Source organism: Lobosporangium transversale (assembly GCF_002105155.1).
Source record: "Lobosporangium transversale strain NRRL 3116 chromosome Unknown BCR41scaffold_4, whole genome shotgun sequence".
NCBI lineage: Eukaryota > Fungi > Mortierellomycota > Mortierellomycetes > Mortierellales > Mortierellaceae > Lobosporangium > Lobosporangium transversale.
This window is the reverse complement of record NW_019028982.1, coordinates 619268-632751: the sequence shown is the minus strand read 5'-3', so window position 1 is coordinate 632751 and position 13484 is coordinate 619268. Positions and strand designations below refer to the sequence as shown.

Below are 13484 nucleotides of genomic sequence, written 5' to 3'. Positions count from 1 at the left end.
GAGAGATAGAAAATTATTGTGGTGACTAAAAGATATGAGATAGAGCAATATAAAGGGAGAAAAAAAAAAAAAGAAAAGGTGAGAGGGCAGATGCAATGCATTTGTTCAATGAAGTTCCATTTAAATGGATTGGTCATGACATTGTCGTCCTGACATGTACCTGTACGTCACCTATACTAAAAAGGAAATCGTGAATCTGGTGGCCTAAAGTTCTGATTGGTTAGGGATCTTCTATTCTGATTAGTTCGTTTTTTTAAAAAAAAAAAAAAAAAAAATCCATATCCAGCATTTTTTTTTAACACCTGAATGGTCCAGCACCAACAATGTGCACTCCAGTCAAAGGTTATAGCATTCCAGAGCAGTCTTTACATGTTTTTGGCTGTATGAAGAATATTGAAAGTCTACATTTTCTAACAAAAAAAAAAAAAAAAAAAGTGCACAGACCACCATCAAAAACAATAAAAGTGCCTCTAGGGGGAAAAGCTTGCCTCGCATTCGTATGAATGCTAATGCACTGGAGGCGAAATGACAGAGCTCAGGAAGATGCTTCAGCCTTCAGGGAAAACAAAAAAGAGCAAGGGTCTGAGGGAGGGAGTCAAGCTAGGTTCTGTAGCCAAAAAAGCTAGTCCAAAAAGACCAATATATAACCATACGTTAGTTTACTTCACTGGCCTTGGCACTCGAAAAATGTCGAATGCTACAAAGGCAACTACTCCAGAGAACTAAATAAAAAAAATAAAATAAAAAAAAGCTATAATGCGCAATAATATGTATCATATAGATCATGAGAAGTTCACTTTGTGGTCCTGTGAGGGAATTAGCAGCGGCTCTCTCATGATGATTTCGTCACTTATTACAACGTTTACAATAGCAAGACTGCATTGGCTCTCTATTGTATGAGTTGTTGAACGTCGTGTAGTAATAGGTCAAAAAATAAAAATATAAACGACTGTTCTATATAGTCAATTAATATCGATCTAGCAAGGCGTTCAGCAATTTTGAAACAAGAGACAGAGCCTATTGGGAAGCAAGCTCCTTCGCCACGCGGTCTTGAAAGGCAACAGATATCTGGGCACAACAAAAAAAAAGGGTTGTGTGTACTCAATGTCAGAAAGAACTGCGAACACACAAAGGCATTTCCAGGAAAAAGTTCCGCGTCGTTAGTTCCGATCAACTGTCCTTTGCTTTCGATAGCAACCGTAAAACAGCAGACCTGGAAGAGTTACGAAGCATAGCCGACTGAATAGAAGAAGTTAAAAAAGCATTCCCTTACAGTGTGAACAAACAAATAATAATAAAGTTGTATCTACACCAGAAACGCCGCGATTTCTGAAGGACGTTGTGTGTTACACCATAGAATGACACCGAGGAGGAAAATGTCGAGTTTTAATACAAGCACGCCGCACAAAAATTTTATTTGGTATCCTTCTCAATGTTCGATTGCAGGGACATGGACAAGAGAGCCTTGAGAAGTCAGGACATTTGCTTATAAAATCCGATCTCATCTGTTTCTTTTCTTTTTTCCCTTCCTTTTCGTGACATACATTACATTTGACACAAGGTAAGTAATACTTCTTTTCCCCTTCATTTATCATTCCCTAGTACCATCTTCTCATCTCTGTTTTTTTTTCTTTTCTTTTCTTTCCTAGCCACCCATCAATAACAAAAATATACGACAAAATGGGCAGAATCAATAATGTGCTTGCAGTGCTCGTCTTCTGCTTAATGTTCCTCAACGTAACCATGGCTTGGTCCTGCTACTGTGTTGACTGTGGATCTTCCTCATGTGTTCGCCGTAAGGAAGTCACCAAACAAGTTTACTTGAAGGGCGCGAGGCACTGGTGGCAAGGCTGGAAAGATGACCAATACCATGTTTACAACGTTAAAACCGACGAGAAGAGCTGGTTCTACGACTTGTGCAAAAGAAATGGAGCTATGGGTGGCACTTGCTTTTAAAGGAATCGAATTGAAGTATATAGCTGGAGGAAGAAGAGGATTTGAAGTAAATAAAATATTATAAAAGAAATAGAATCCTTTTCATACAGCACATCTAGAATAGCTCCGCACCTAAACTATGAGGGCTTCCAAGCCCTCGTGTCTTAAGCGTAGCTCCGCATTAGAGAGTGCAGAGCGCTAATATAGGGGTACTGGAGCATGGAAGCATAGAATGGAGTGACAACAGTCTATTTGCTGTTAGCTAAAGGAGTTAGGCGCCGTATCATGAGAATAATATAGGATACAGCGTTTTTGGCCTTCATGGCAGCTGAGGTAAGCGTCAACCGCAAGCTGTGTCTGGGCAGTATTTGTGTCAATAGCTATAACCACATCGCGTGAACGAATACTCCCTCGCTCTAGCTAAGCCACATTTGTTCAAAATGACACCGTCTTCTTCCATTTCAAGAGGAATCACCTCTTTCAATCCTTTCAATCATGAGTAACCCACGCTACGCTTCTGGCAATCGCCATGGTACTAAGTCGGACGGCACTTACTATTACGTGAATTCCCCGAATTCATACTATTACAACAATAGTAACGGGTCGTATTACTATCAAAATTCGAACGGTTCTACCTATTACGCCAACCCAAGCACCGGTACCGCTCGCTACACGACCCCAAGTGGCCATACTGTCAAGCTCGGCTCCGACGGCAAAGGCCGTTAAGATTTTGTGAAAACGCGGCACCTCTACCTTTTTTCACTATCAGTCTCCTTGTGGAGTTTTGTATAAATGAACATTCATAACTTTTTTCCCTGCTCGTCTTTTTGAACAGGTTCCTCTTTTTATTCCTGCAAGGTGCTGCTAACAATTGGGGCATCATTATTCTTGGCTGAATAAAAAAAAATTCAAACACAACACCTTCTAGGTCTTTGTGAGACGCCCATCTTTCATAACCAGTGTCTTATTGATACGAGGGAATTGATAAAGTCCAAATGTCTCTAACCCAAACTCTTCAAGAATATTTTTGCTTGAACGGTCTTTCATAGCATTAGTGGCGAAGCAAACGGCTTCCTGATGAAATGTCTAACTTCTGATACTAAACTATTTCTCTTGTCAGAACAAATAGAGGTGTCTTTTCTTTAGATACAGGAATTTAAAAAGCTTCGTTGTAAATTAGATAACTAAAAAAAAAAAAAAAAAAAAAAAAAAAAGCAAATTATCTTTAATCCGTTTTTTTTCTCCTCTATAATTCATCCAAACCCTCAGTGAATAAACCACATCGATACTATTTAACAAAAGCGTGAACTTGATAAAAACCTTTATGTTTGTTATATTTGTGTTATTTGTTACAAAGAGGTAGGCTCGTAACCAGCCTGTGCGGCTTGTGTGCAATGCACTAACGCTCACTGACAGAGGTGAAGAACTTGGATATGGGTAAAGGATTGATTGTTTCTCACTGACCATTTCATACATACAGACGCTACAGGCTTCCTTCAGTTGCTAGACACCTTCTAATAGGGAGTATTCATGTGATGGCTCTCTAAGAGCGATCCTTTCCGTCTTCTTCTGCCACTCACTACGCCCTCAGTGTCTTTCAATATATACCTATAAGCTTACCGAGTTCTTTTTTTAAGTATCGATGCAATATCCCTTCTCATTGATTTTGGGTTACAACTCTGATAAACGTATGCCATTTCAGGTGTCCGCGATGAAGTCTGTTGACATGTGAACATCCCATATTCGCCTATATTTGCCGATCTTCCAACCTCCTTTATATGCTTTCATCTAATCCCTCTTCATGGTCGCACTGTACAACCACATGTGCATGGTTTGGCTTGGCCTGCGCTCATACAAATAGCCCAAGCTTAAAATTTGCATCCGCGAGATACTGTATAATCCAAGTGTGTGATAAAGGTTCTTTAAAAAATATTTATCAATAGCCATACTGGATACGGGTGTTGGGTGTTTGAGATAGGCATGCGTGTTTGCGCTTAGTGGCAGAGCTGCTCGAGCTTGCAAGCTACATCTCAGGTCATGTTCTACATTTTAACGGCTCAAAGATCCATTTCCATCCTTGAGTATAGACAATTTACAGTAGGATGTATATTACCAACAACAGTGATTTCTATTTGAGAAAGAGCCTGAACTCACAATGATCAAGGGCACTCAATTTGTAATATTTCAGACAAACAATGTTTATTGCCAACTATTTGTTATTCTACCACGCCCAAACTGTGCACTCATCTTTTTCTTTTCCTCTTCCTCCTCTTCCTCCTCTTCCTCCTCTTCCTCCTCCTTCCTCTTCCTACCTTCATCTCCTTCCTTCCTTCTCTCTCCTCCATCTCTCTTTCATTGTGTGTGTGTCTGTGTGTGTTTGTCTGTGTGTTTGTGTGTTACTTCTCCTCCAATCTCACCCTCCTTTTTTTTTCTTTCTTGTATAGATTTGTTGCTTATAAGCATGCTGGTGCCATCACAGACATGGTTCTCATTAGGATAGTTTTCATCGAATGTCCTCAATAAGCGCCAAAGCTTACCCTCCCAACTGATTGTGCTCTTACCACGACTTAACCATCTGCTTAGCTCGGAAGATACCATGTCGCGTTGTTATATGCCTAGATCCTTGACAAAGCACCACCTACCGGAGTTACTGCCTCAGTCTCAGAAGCTGCAGACTCTCGCTCTGCAGGTCCTGACTTGGTGCCATGCATCTTAATAATATAGACATCTGCAGGAAATAGAATAAAAGCTTAGTAACAAAGCTTTTAATGCCTTGGCTGTGGATAGGACTGCTGAAGAACCCTCCACTTTGCTTTCACACAGCCTCAGCATATAGCTAGGTAAACACACTAAACAAATGGGTTCTAATATACCGATCTTTGGGATAAAGCGCAGACTACACCAATTAGAAGTTGAGTAAAAATATAATAAAATAAAAAAAATCAGCACTGTAGAAGCCTTCAGTTTCAATACAAGTTACATCACTTAGCACTCTCACTGTTATTATTGGTTCTCACTTGGAACTTGGAAACATCTACTTCAATGAGCAAGAAGGAAATAGAAAAGGGTCTCAGCTTACCTCGAGAGCCTGATACTCACAGCATCGAGTAAAGAATGAACACCTTGAGCACTTGATGACCTTGAGATCTTGAGTATCTTGAGCATCTTGGTTGACTTGGGTACTTTAGCTTCTCGAGACTCTAGCATTTAAGCTGACTGCAGTTGGTGACCTTGAGTATTATATTTTGACTCGAGGTTTTCCTATGCTCTATATCCAATGTCCCGTGTCGTTTGCCCTAATGTCATTTGAGCTATATCCTATCCACTATGCTCAGAAAAAAGCACGCCCGACGTAGCGTCAACCGTTCTTACAGATTCGTTTATTCACTCCTTGATTCCTGCTCAAATGAATCGTTTAACAAACAACAATCAACCAAAACCTTCATGCCTCCAAAGCGGCTAATCATTCGCTTCTGTATTCGGAAAAAAGATGGCTGCGAGGAAGTTTTGCTCTAGGAGATGAAAGAAAGGTGTACACCAGCAAGACGAGCTAATGCTTTGTTGAACAAAGAGTTTTTTTTTTTTTTTTAAAAAAAAATAAAAAATAAAAAATAAATAAATAAATAAATAAATAAATAATAACACTAAGAGTTATAAAGAGTGTCAGACTCTTCGCCTGTCTGCAGATGAGCAGACAGCCCAGGACGCACCACGAGGAGGTGGTCTGACTAATGCGCCCCGCTGGCCCCGCAACTCTCTGACAGTCCGCCGACCGATCATCAACGAGTACAAACAACCACACCTGTTGAAGCGCTGGAGCAACATTTTCGCCTGGTTCGCACCTGTGGTGGACCAGAACTACTGGCTGATGCAACGCCGCGGGGAGACGCACCAAACACATGTAAAGTGCCTGAGTGAGGAGCAAGCTTGGCGGGGGAAAAGAGAGGTATTTATACATCCAGTGACTTTTTTTTTCATGCGAAACTATGGAGACAGTGATGGAACTTGACAATGGGACTCTTGCTGTCAACAGTGCAAGGCTTTTGGCAAAAAAAAAAAGAAAAAATGACGGTAACAACATTAAGGAAGGATTCAAATCGCCAAACTGTCGTTCGTCAAATAAGGTTTGCTTTTATTTGTTGGACGTGTCCCTGAAACCAATTTGTGATTTTAAAGGATTGACTGAATAACAAACACATATTCAGCATTTTGCTTTTTTTACGCCTTATTCAAGAAGAAGATTGATAATAGATAATCTGCGCACCTGTGATGTCATTCGTTAATTTTCATATGCTTGCAAGGTGGAGGAAGAAAAAACTCTCACGGTGTAGGTGGAAATAGCATTAATAACATTCTATCCTCAAAGATATGCAGGGTCATACATGCAACAGCACAACAAGAGCACGAGCCACATTGCTCTCTTTGTATGGCATACAACAAAGAAAAAAAGAAAAACAGTGCAGTAAAAGAACGAGATTCAGAGCACAAACTTGTTAAAGCTCGCATACTCTGTTTATCACTAGTATTTAGCTCGAGTACCTTTTAGTTCTTAGTAATAGGGCCCATCAGGCACTTATCAGTCAAGTTTACTATTTAGCTCTCTTCTCCCATTCTCGCTCTTCATCTCTAACAAGGAAGAGGATAAACTATCGTGGGAACTATGCTGCGGCAGTTTTTGTCCGAACAGACTTTTTTTTCTTTTTCCCTTTTTTTCTTCCTTTTTTCCTTTTTAGAACGCCAAAATAATACAACACGCCATCCCCTCAATATGTGCTTTTTATGGGTCGACATGTAAACGTTGATACTTTGTTTCCTCATTTTCATATGAAATATGACAGGGATATCAAAGACCCGTATATTTTTTTTATTTGTTGTTGATATTTTATTGGTCGCTCTTGAGCGTACAGCAAGCAAGGTACTTGGTGTATCGCGCCTTGGAATCCGACCACTGCTATTTTTCTCTTTCTCCTCGGTCTCCTCGACTATCGGCCCCGATCAAGATGAAAGGTAAGCAGCACTCCCCAAACAGCCACTCCTACTGAAGTTCACAGCTTTCCCAGTCTATGCTTCATCGTCCTTATTTCGACCCTTCTTTTTTTCTGTCTACTTCTCCCTCTATTCATGCTACCCTTAGACTGCAAACCACACAAACTCCTAGCCAGCTACAGAGCAAAGCCAGAAAACGCCCTGAACAAGCCAGAAGCATAGAAATAAAAATAAGAGCTTAATCAGAAAAAAGCACGGTCCATCAAAGTACCCTCGCCGCCGACATCAAGTAAGTTACAGTGTATGCGTAGCTTCGCTTTGTTTTGCCTGTGACTACCTGTTGTCTATCCTATCACCAAAACAAATCCAGTATACTTACCGCCTCGCCCTCACCCTTTTGCCTTCTTTCTTCTAGCCGTAACAGGGGCCAATAACCCTGGAGCCACGGTGACGATCATTCCAAAGCCTGCCATGAACCTATGCAGTGCTTACCGAAATGGGATGAGAGCAGTACTGTAAGTGCAATCCCTTTTAGAGTCTATGTCGTGCTTTCCTGTCCTTTATTGTCTTTGTACTGGGGAGAGCTCTGCTGTGTTCCCAAATATTCTAACCACGTGTTTGTTTGTTTTTTGTCTTCTTTCTTTAGAGGCCTAGCTGCTTAGGACCTAGTCCGCCGGGCCCTCTACTGGGCCCCCTTCCACTCGCCCGCCGACCTCACGCAGTCCCTTGAGGAGAGATCATTGCAGTAGCCCTAGAGGACTTCTAGTCTCTGGGCCTCGCTTTGATCGGAGCGCTCTTGGTACTTTCGCGTAGGAAATATAGGTATAAGTACTTAGTGGTATATCGATGCGCCGAATCACTCCGGATTAGGCCAATTACGACCGTGCTGCGCGTGGTCGTGCAATTGTACTGCCATGTTGTGTAACCCTGTTTCCTGCCGTCTGAACCAAGGGGGCTTTGGTCAAAGCGAGGCTTCATTGACTGATTGTTCGATAGACTACTGCAATGAGACTTCAGCTTGGAGAAGCGAGAGCAAGGCCCAACAGGCACCAGACACCAGACACAAACACACTTACACACAGACAAACACACACAGACACACACAATGAAAGAGAGATGGAGGAGAGAGAAGGAAGGAAGGAGATGAAGGTAGGAAGAGGAAGGAGGAGGAAGAAGAGGAAGAGGAGGAAGAGGAGGAAGAAGAAGAAAAGAAAAGAGGTGAGTGCGCAGTTTGGGCGTGGCAGAATAACAAATAGTTGGCAATAAACATTGTTTGTCTGAAATATTACAAATTGAGTGCCCTTGATCATTGTGAGTTCAGGCTCTTTCTCAAATAGAAATCACTGTTGTTGGTAATATACATCCTACTGTAAATTGTCTATACTCAAGGATGGAAATGGATCTTTGAACCATTGAAATGTAGAACATGACCTGAGATGTAGCTAGTAGCCGGATCTGCACGGAATGTCTCCAATTCGCCCTTAGTGGCGGGAATTCGAGAGTGGCTTCATCAGCTACACCGCCAAGGAGTTTACCTCCGTCATAAATATGGTGCATGGGATAAACCATGGCACGCATACCTGGGAGAGGAGCGCATCATGAGATGGTGGAAAGCTTGATAACAGATTCGATTCGAAAAAAAAAAAAAAAAAAAAAAAAAAAAAAAGACTACTTCTCAATTAACCAGAAGGTAGGGGGGGATTTTCACAAATAAGGGTTTTACCAAAGAAAGGAAAGCACCCTGTGGTATTTCCCAGCCTAGTATTTACTCTGGATTACAAGCGCACATAGAGTAAATTACAAGTATGAATACGATAGGAAAAGAGTATCGAGAACAGATGGAGCTTGTGACATACGAAACAACGTATTTTAAGCAACACACGTTAGTTTTTTTTTCTCATATATTCTTATTGAGAGCACAGACCCGCCAAGACATGAATGGCCTTGTCTACACGTCCTTGCTACTTATCTCTGAAAAAGTGGCGCTTCAGCACATCTATAATTCTTGACGTTCAAGGGTCTTTGGATTTGTCCAGTAGCATCTGCCATAAAAATTTAAATAGGAGCACGTGCAAAATGTTTTCAAGACGCAATTTGAGCAACATTTGTATTGTACCATGCCATTTCGGAGCTAAACAGTCCGAAGCAAGTGGGGTTGTAAAAAGATCTCTTGTATAATTCGGGTTGTGGATTGAATGAATTGTAATCTCTCCACTCCATCACTCCTCTCTATTGACATTTTGCACTAAAACAATAAAGCACCATGAACACAGTCAAGTGCATCAGAGCCTCTCAGGCAGTGGTTGCTGCTAGTGTCCGTAATGTTAACGCTATTGCAATCCGCACACTCTCATCCTCTACAGCCGTTGCTCAAAACATCCGCCACGACCTCAAACAGGCTGTCAATAGAGATACAACTTGGAGCGAGAATCAAGTTGAAAAGAAGATTGCATTCAAAGGCCCCCGCTTTGAACATGTGGATATTGAGGCTCAGGTAAATGCACCAGATTCTTAAAAAAAAAAAAAGAGCAAGCAGATGGATTCACAGAATTTTATTCAGGATTCCGGACAATCCGAAATCCAGGGACATTACAAAAGGATGAAGGAATTCTGGAATGGAACAGTTTCAACCTTCACTAGGATCACACAATAACTGACTCTGTACAACTTTATCTCTCATTTATTATAATGATTACTACCATTGCCATTTTTACTTATTACTTCAAACATCAAGCCTAAACCACGCGCTGCTGTTGAGTTGATTGCTGAGGAGCCTATTCGTTTGGTTGAGGGTCGTCGTGCACGATGCGATGGAGGCGGAGGATCCTTGGGACATCCTGCTGTTTGGATCAATTTGGTAACTATCGATCATCACTATTTCTGATAAGATTTGAAGCACAAAAGGAGATGTCATTGAATACTTTCCTGTATCTAATCGTGTCAACTTTTTTTTTCTTCGCCTTATTTCTATCTGATTCAACTACATAGGATCGTCCTGGCGCTCATGCATGTGGATACTGTACGTTATATTAGTTTATTAAGCGTTTAATATCAATTGATGTATGCTGGTACGAGTGTTATGTAGAGACAGAGTGATTTGACTAAATACCCATTTTTTTTTCCCTTTTCTTTAATCTGATCCAGGCGGCATCCGTTTCGAGCAGAAGCCTCATCATCATTAAAAAAACTATTTGAACTGAACGAACGCAAATCAAATATTTTCTCGTCCACAATTTTTTTCTACCCATATCCGACTTTGGACGGTTATTCACTTAAACACACAGCACGATACACAATATGACGCTCACGATAGAGGGACAAGGAGCGAAAGCAGAAGTATGGAGAGGCTTATTCTTATTCACATATAATATGAAGAAAAACGACTCATCAATAAATTCCTGCGAGCATGCCTTGTCATAGAACTGGAAATAGAACTTTTTTTTTTTTTTATTTACCGGCATTGATTTTATTTATTGATATTATTTGGTTACGTAGGTGTTATCTTATTACTCTTGGCAAAGTTTGGAATAGAATATTGGTTGTTTGTACTTTCTCGCGACGACTCTCCTACATCATAATCATAAGTCACTAACTTTAATAATGGTAAGGATTGTAAGACCTGTTTTTCAAATGCTGTCCTGAAATCCAGATCTAGTAGGGTCGATGGCTCAGGCTCCATCGTTCCTTCAACAATGGGTGCATAAATGGGGGTCGGAGCTGAGTCGGTACTCTTGTTAGAAACACGTTGAGGCTCTACCAATAACCGTAGGTATTCTAACTGTTTTAATGCACAGATTTGATCCGTAATTAACTTCGGAAACACTTCCATTTCAGTTTCTTCGAACCGCAATGTCAATTCTCTCAACCTCAAACAAACCCAATCCACTGTCGCAGAAAAGCTGCGGTTGTTGTTGACTGTAGATTTGGCTTTGTCTTTGGCTCTAGTCTTAGCTTCTTCTTTCATGTCAATCACGCTCAAGATGGGCGATTCATCATTAATAAAGAAATCATTCCGAGCCAATAGAGGCATACCATGGAAACTCACGAGATTTGGACACGATACCAAAATCGCCTGAATATCCCGACCTTGAACTGCAGAGCAACTCGCAAGGCAGATATCTCGTAATGTGAACCCATATCTCGATTGTTGCAATAACAACGTATTGATCGTCTCGATGATAACAACCTATTCATTTTACCCTTGAAGGACTCTATCCCGGTCTGGCAGGCATTGATCACCCTTGCAATTTGTATTGTAGTACGCGAAAAATCTAGTCGGCAAAGTTTCGGTAAATAGTTTGTAATCGTTTCCATCAGAAGCTGAGATTCATTATGATCCAGGAATCGTAGCTCGATTAATTGGGGACACTTTTTCAAAAATGCGACTAGAGTAGGAATGAGGCCCGAAGAAACTACCCTGGCGAAATTCAGGTGTCGAATTGTAGTCTCGGGCATCTCTTCTAACTCCTTCATCTCCTCCTCACTTGAAGTTGTAGGACAATAAGGATAACAAGCTACTTCGAGCGATTCTAACCGATTACAATGCCGAAGCAAGATTTGTAGATCCCTTAAGTGAATGGCTTTTGCTGGTAAGAGTGAAAAGTCCTTTAGGGAACTATGGTGGCAGAGGACTTTACTCAGACGGATGATAAAATGAGATTCATAGACAAAGTGATCAAGCTCAAACGTGTGCAAATGCGGGCAAGCTTCCACAAATGTCAGGATCTGGTACAGATATTCATTGTTGTGCCCAGTACTGAGAAGGTCGCATGGGAACGAGAGACATCGAAGAACCTTCAAGTTCGTCAACACAAGAGGCTCAAAACTGGACACTTGTGCTGGCAGAGGTGGTGCAAATTTGGAGGGCGACAAGTGGAGACGACTAAAGGCGGTCGAATGAATGTTGCCTTGAGCATCCTCGCCGCCTTTGACCTTGCATTGATCCTCGATTTCATTATTCATTTTGATGATATTATTGTTGTGGACATCAACGATGGCGTCAAGGCTAGATTTTTGTCTTTGCACCTGCTGGTGCTGTAGTCTACGCAATCGCTTCCGTTCTCGTTTATTTCTTTGAGGATTCGGTTGCAGCCATGGGAAAAGCTCCCCGCGATATGTTGTTATTGAATGTATCAAAGAAGCCCTGTTTTGGGAAAGCAAAACAGAATGAACTTCTTCAGCTCGAAAGCGTTTTAGGCTACATTTAAGGAAAATGCGAATGTCATGCCAGAGAAATGGGATAAACGCATCATGCCAAGCATGTGAGACGAGAATACATTGCTGAAGGTCTTTTTTTGACAGACTCTCGGAAATGAGCTCAAGAATAAGTGGAATATCAAAGATGGTGACACTTTGGTTTGAAAGCATGGTCAGAAAAACATCAGCCATTAAATGGATGAGAGGATTGAGTCGCATAATCAGAGTCCAACGCGACAGTTCAAGTGTGGCTGTGCACTGTAGACCCGTTCAAAAAATTCAGTGTGCTTCACTGGTTCAAAATCAGGAACTTGTAAGCTAAATCCAACTAAGCTTATCTGTTTTTCCAAAAGGCTGTGGATGGAAGAAAGTGTATATTTCAAGTTAGCGGCTTGGCCCCTGCATCATCGTTTTTACACTCGTGCTTTCCCACATTCATAAGATGCAGACGGTCAGTAATAAGACGAATTATTTAAAAAAAAAATGCCACAATATTTTCAAGCCAATATTGCATGACCAGATAAAGCACTAAGACGATTAAGAAAAGGATGTCTTTGCATCCATTATTTGAACTTGCAACTCTCTCCTGAATTACCAATCCTATATTAGCAGTGAGGCTCTAAACCTTGGCTCATTACTAAATAGTATATGGTACCCACCCAATTTCCCTTTTCGGTGTACTAGAAGAAAGTGAGTGAGACAGAAGGTGATCGCTAGCTCGCGTAAAAGACGTCCTCTGTCGTCTTAATGTCCCATTACACCACCATCCCTCTCCTGTGAACCTTGAAATTAAAGGTATTTGTGATATGAAGAATGAGATAATATGCGAAGGAGGATGCCCTGTAGATTTATACTTGTCATGTGCTCGTTCTTCCTGACTACGATGCATACCAGCTTGATGCCTTTCAGTTTGAAGTGTCACTATGAGCTATATTAAGTGAATAGTCGAAGATTTTAGACAGGGTGGAGGCTTCTTGCCTTTTTTGAAGGATAATAGATATGTGGCTGTTGGATCTAAATAAGATAGTTTTCTCAACTGTATTTTTTTATCATGAAGGCTTTTGCGAAAATGCTTGAAGTGCAATGAAAATTGTCAGGTTGATAATATTTTTTTATTTCCTATTGCGTGCAAGGAATCCTAGGATATCTGAGCAGGAACTCATTCTCTTACCTGAACATCAAAGATGTATATACTTCGTCTTTGCATCGACTGTGTACTGAACAGATTGTTCCATGGAAGGAACGCCTACCTGAGATGTTTTCCTTCTTGCTCATCCGATGCTTGGACTAAAAACACGCCGCACAAAAAGACAAGGTTCAAATAGAGACGTGATTTAATGTATTAAATTAACCCAAAGCGTATAGTG

General features: G+C 41.0%; 6 protein-coding genes across 6 annotated transcripts; 3 read left to right on the top strand and 3 right to left on the bottom strand.

Annotated features, from left to right (window-relative positions):
- Nucleotides 1-95: 95 nt before the first annotated feature.
- On the top strand, nt 96-1235 carry BCR41DRAFT_367703 (hypothetical protein; the record flags this gene model as incomplete). The annotated part of the gene is made up of 3 exons (XM_022026326.1): nt 96-162; nt 782-894; nt 963-1235. The coding sequence occupies 3 exons, from the start codon at nt 96-98 to the stop codon at nt 1233-1235; spliced, it is 453 nt and encodes a 150-aa protein (XP_021885079.1).
- A 2488-nt stretch (nt 1236-3723) lies between these two features.
- BCR41DRAFT_367702 (hypothetical protein) lies at nt 3724-5142 on the bottom strand (the record flags this gene model as incomplete). The annotated part of the gene is made up of 5 exons (XM_022026325.1): nt 3724-3977; nt 4473-4518; nt 4578-4663; nt 4737-4831; nt 5075-5142. 5 exons carry the CDS (start codon nt 5140-5142, stop codon nt 3724-3726), a joined length of 549 nt encoding a protein of 182 aa, XP_021885078.1.
- Nucleotides 5143-5379: 237 nt separating this feature from the next.
- On the top strand, nt 5380-7143 carry BCR41DRAFT_367701 (hypothetical protein; the record flags this gene model as incomplete). The annotated part of the gene is made up of 5 exons (XM_022026324.1): nt 5380-5439; nt 5585-5881; nt 5928-6059; nt 6774-6942; nt 7070-7143. 5 exons carry the CDS (start codon nt 5380-5382, stop codon nt 7141-7143), a joined length of 732 nt encoding a protein of 243 aa, XP_021885077.1.
- A 540-nt stretch (nt 7144-7683) lies between these two features.
- Nucleotides 7684-8499, bottom strand: BCR41DRAFT_367700 (hypothetical protein; the record flags this gene model as incomplete). The annotated part of the gene is made up of 2 exons (XM_022026323.1): nt 7684-7992; nt 8266-8499. 2 exons carry the CDS (start codon nt 8497-8499, stop codon nt 7684-7686), a joined length of 543 nt encoding a protein of 180 aa, XP_021885076.1.
- Nucleotides 8500-9098: 599 nt separating this feature from the next.
- BCR41DRAFT_346681 (zinc-finger domain-domain-containing protein) lies at nt 9099-10348 on the top strand. Its single transcript, XM_022022946.1, has 4 exons — nt 9099-9415; nt 9656-9778; nt 9910-9940; nt 10066-10348. The coding sequence occupies exons 1-4, from the start codon at nt 9185-9187 to the stop codon at nt 10101-10103; spliced, it is 423 nt and encodes a 140-aa protein (XP_021885075.1). The 5' UTR covers nt 9099-9184; the 3' UTR covers nt 10104-10348.
- A 320-nt stretch (nt 10349-10668) lies between these two features.
- Nucleotides 10669-12309, bottom strand: BCR41DRAFT_383797 (hypothetical protein; the record flags this gene model as incomplete). The annotated part of the gene is made up of 3 exons (XM_022027500.1): nt 10669-10699; nt 10954-11040; nt 11121-12309. Coding segments are annotated over 3 exons (1305 nt in total), but the record flags the coding sequence as incomplete, so codon positions are not given.
- Nucleotides 12310-13484: the final 1175 nt, after the last annotated feature.

Excerpts from the sequence above, each read along its gene's own strand:
- BCR41DRAFT_346681 (XM_022022946.1), top strand. The coding sequence starts at position 9,185 with ATGAACACAGTCAAGTGCATCAGAGCCTCTCAGGCAGTGGTTGCTGCT. Across the intron at positions 9,779-9,909 it reads CTGCTGTTTGGATCAATTTG|GATCGTCCTGGCGCTCATGC; the intron begins GTAACTATCGAT and ends TCAACTACATAG. Across the intron at positions 9,941-10,065 it reads CGCTCATGCATGTGGATACT|GCGGCATCCGTTTCGAGCAG; the intron begins GTACGTTATATT and ends AATCTGATCCAG.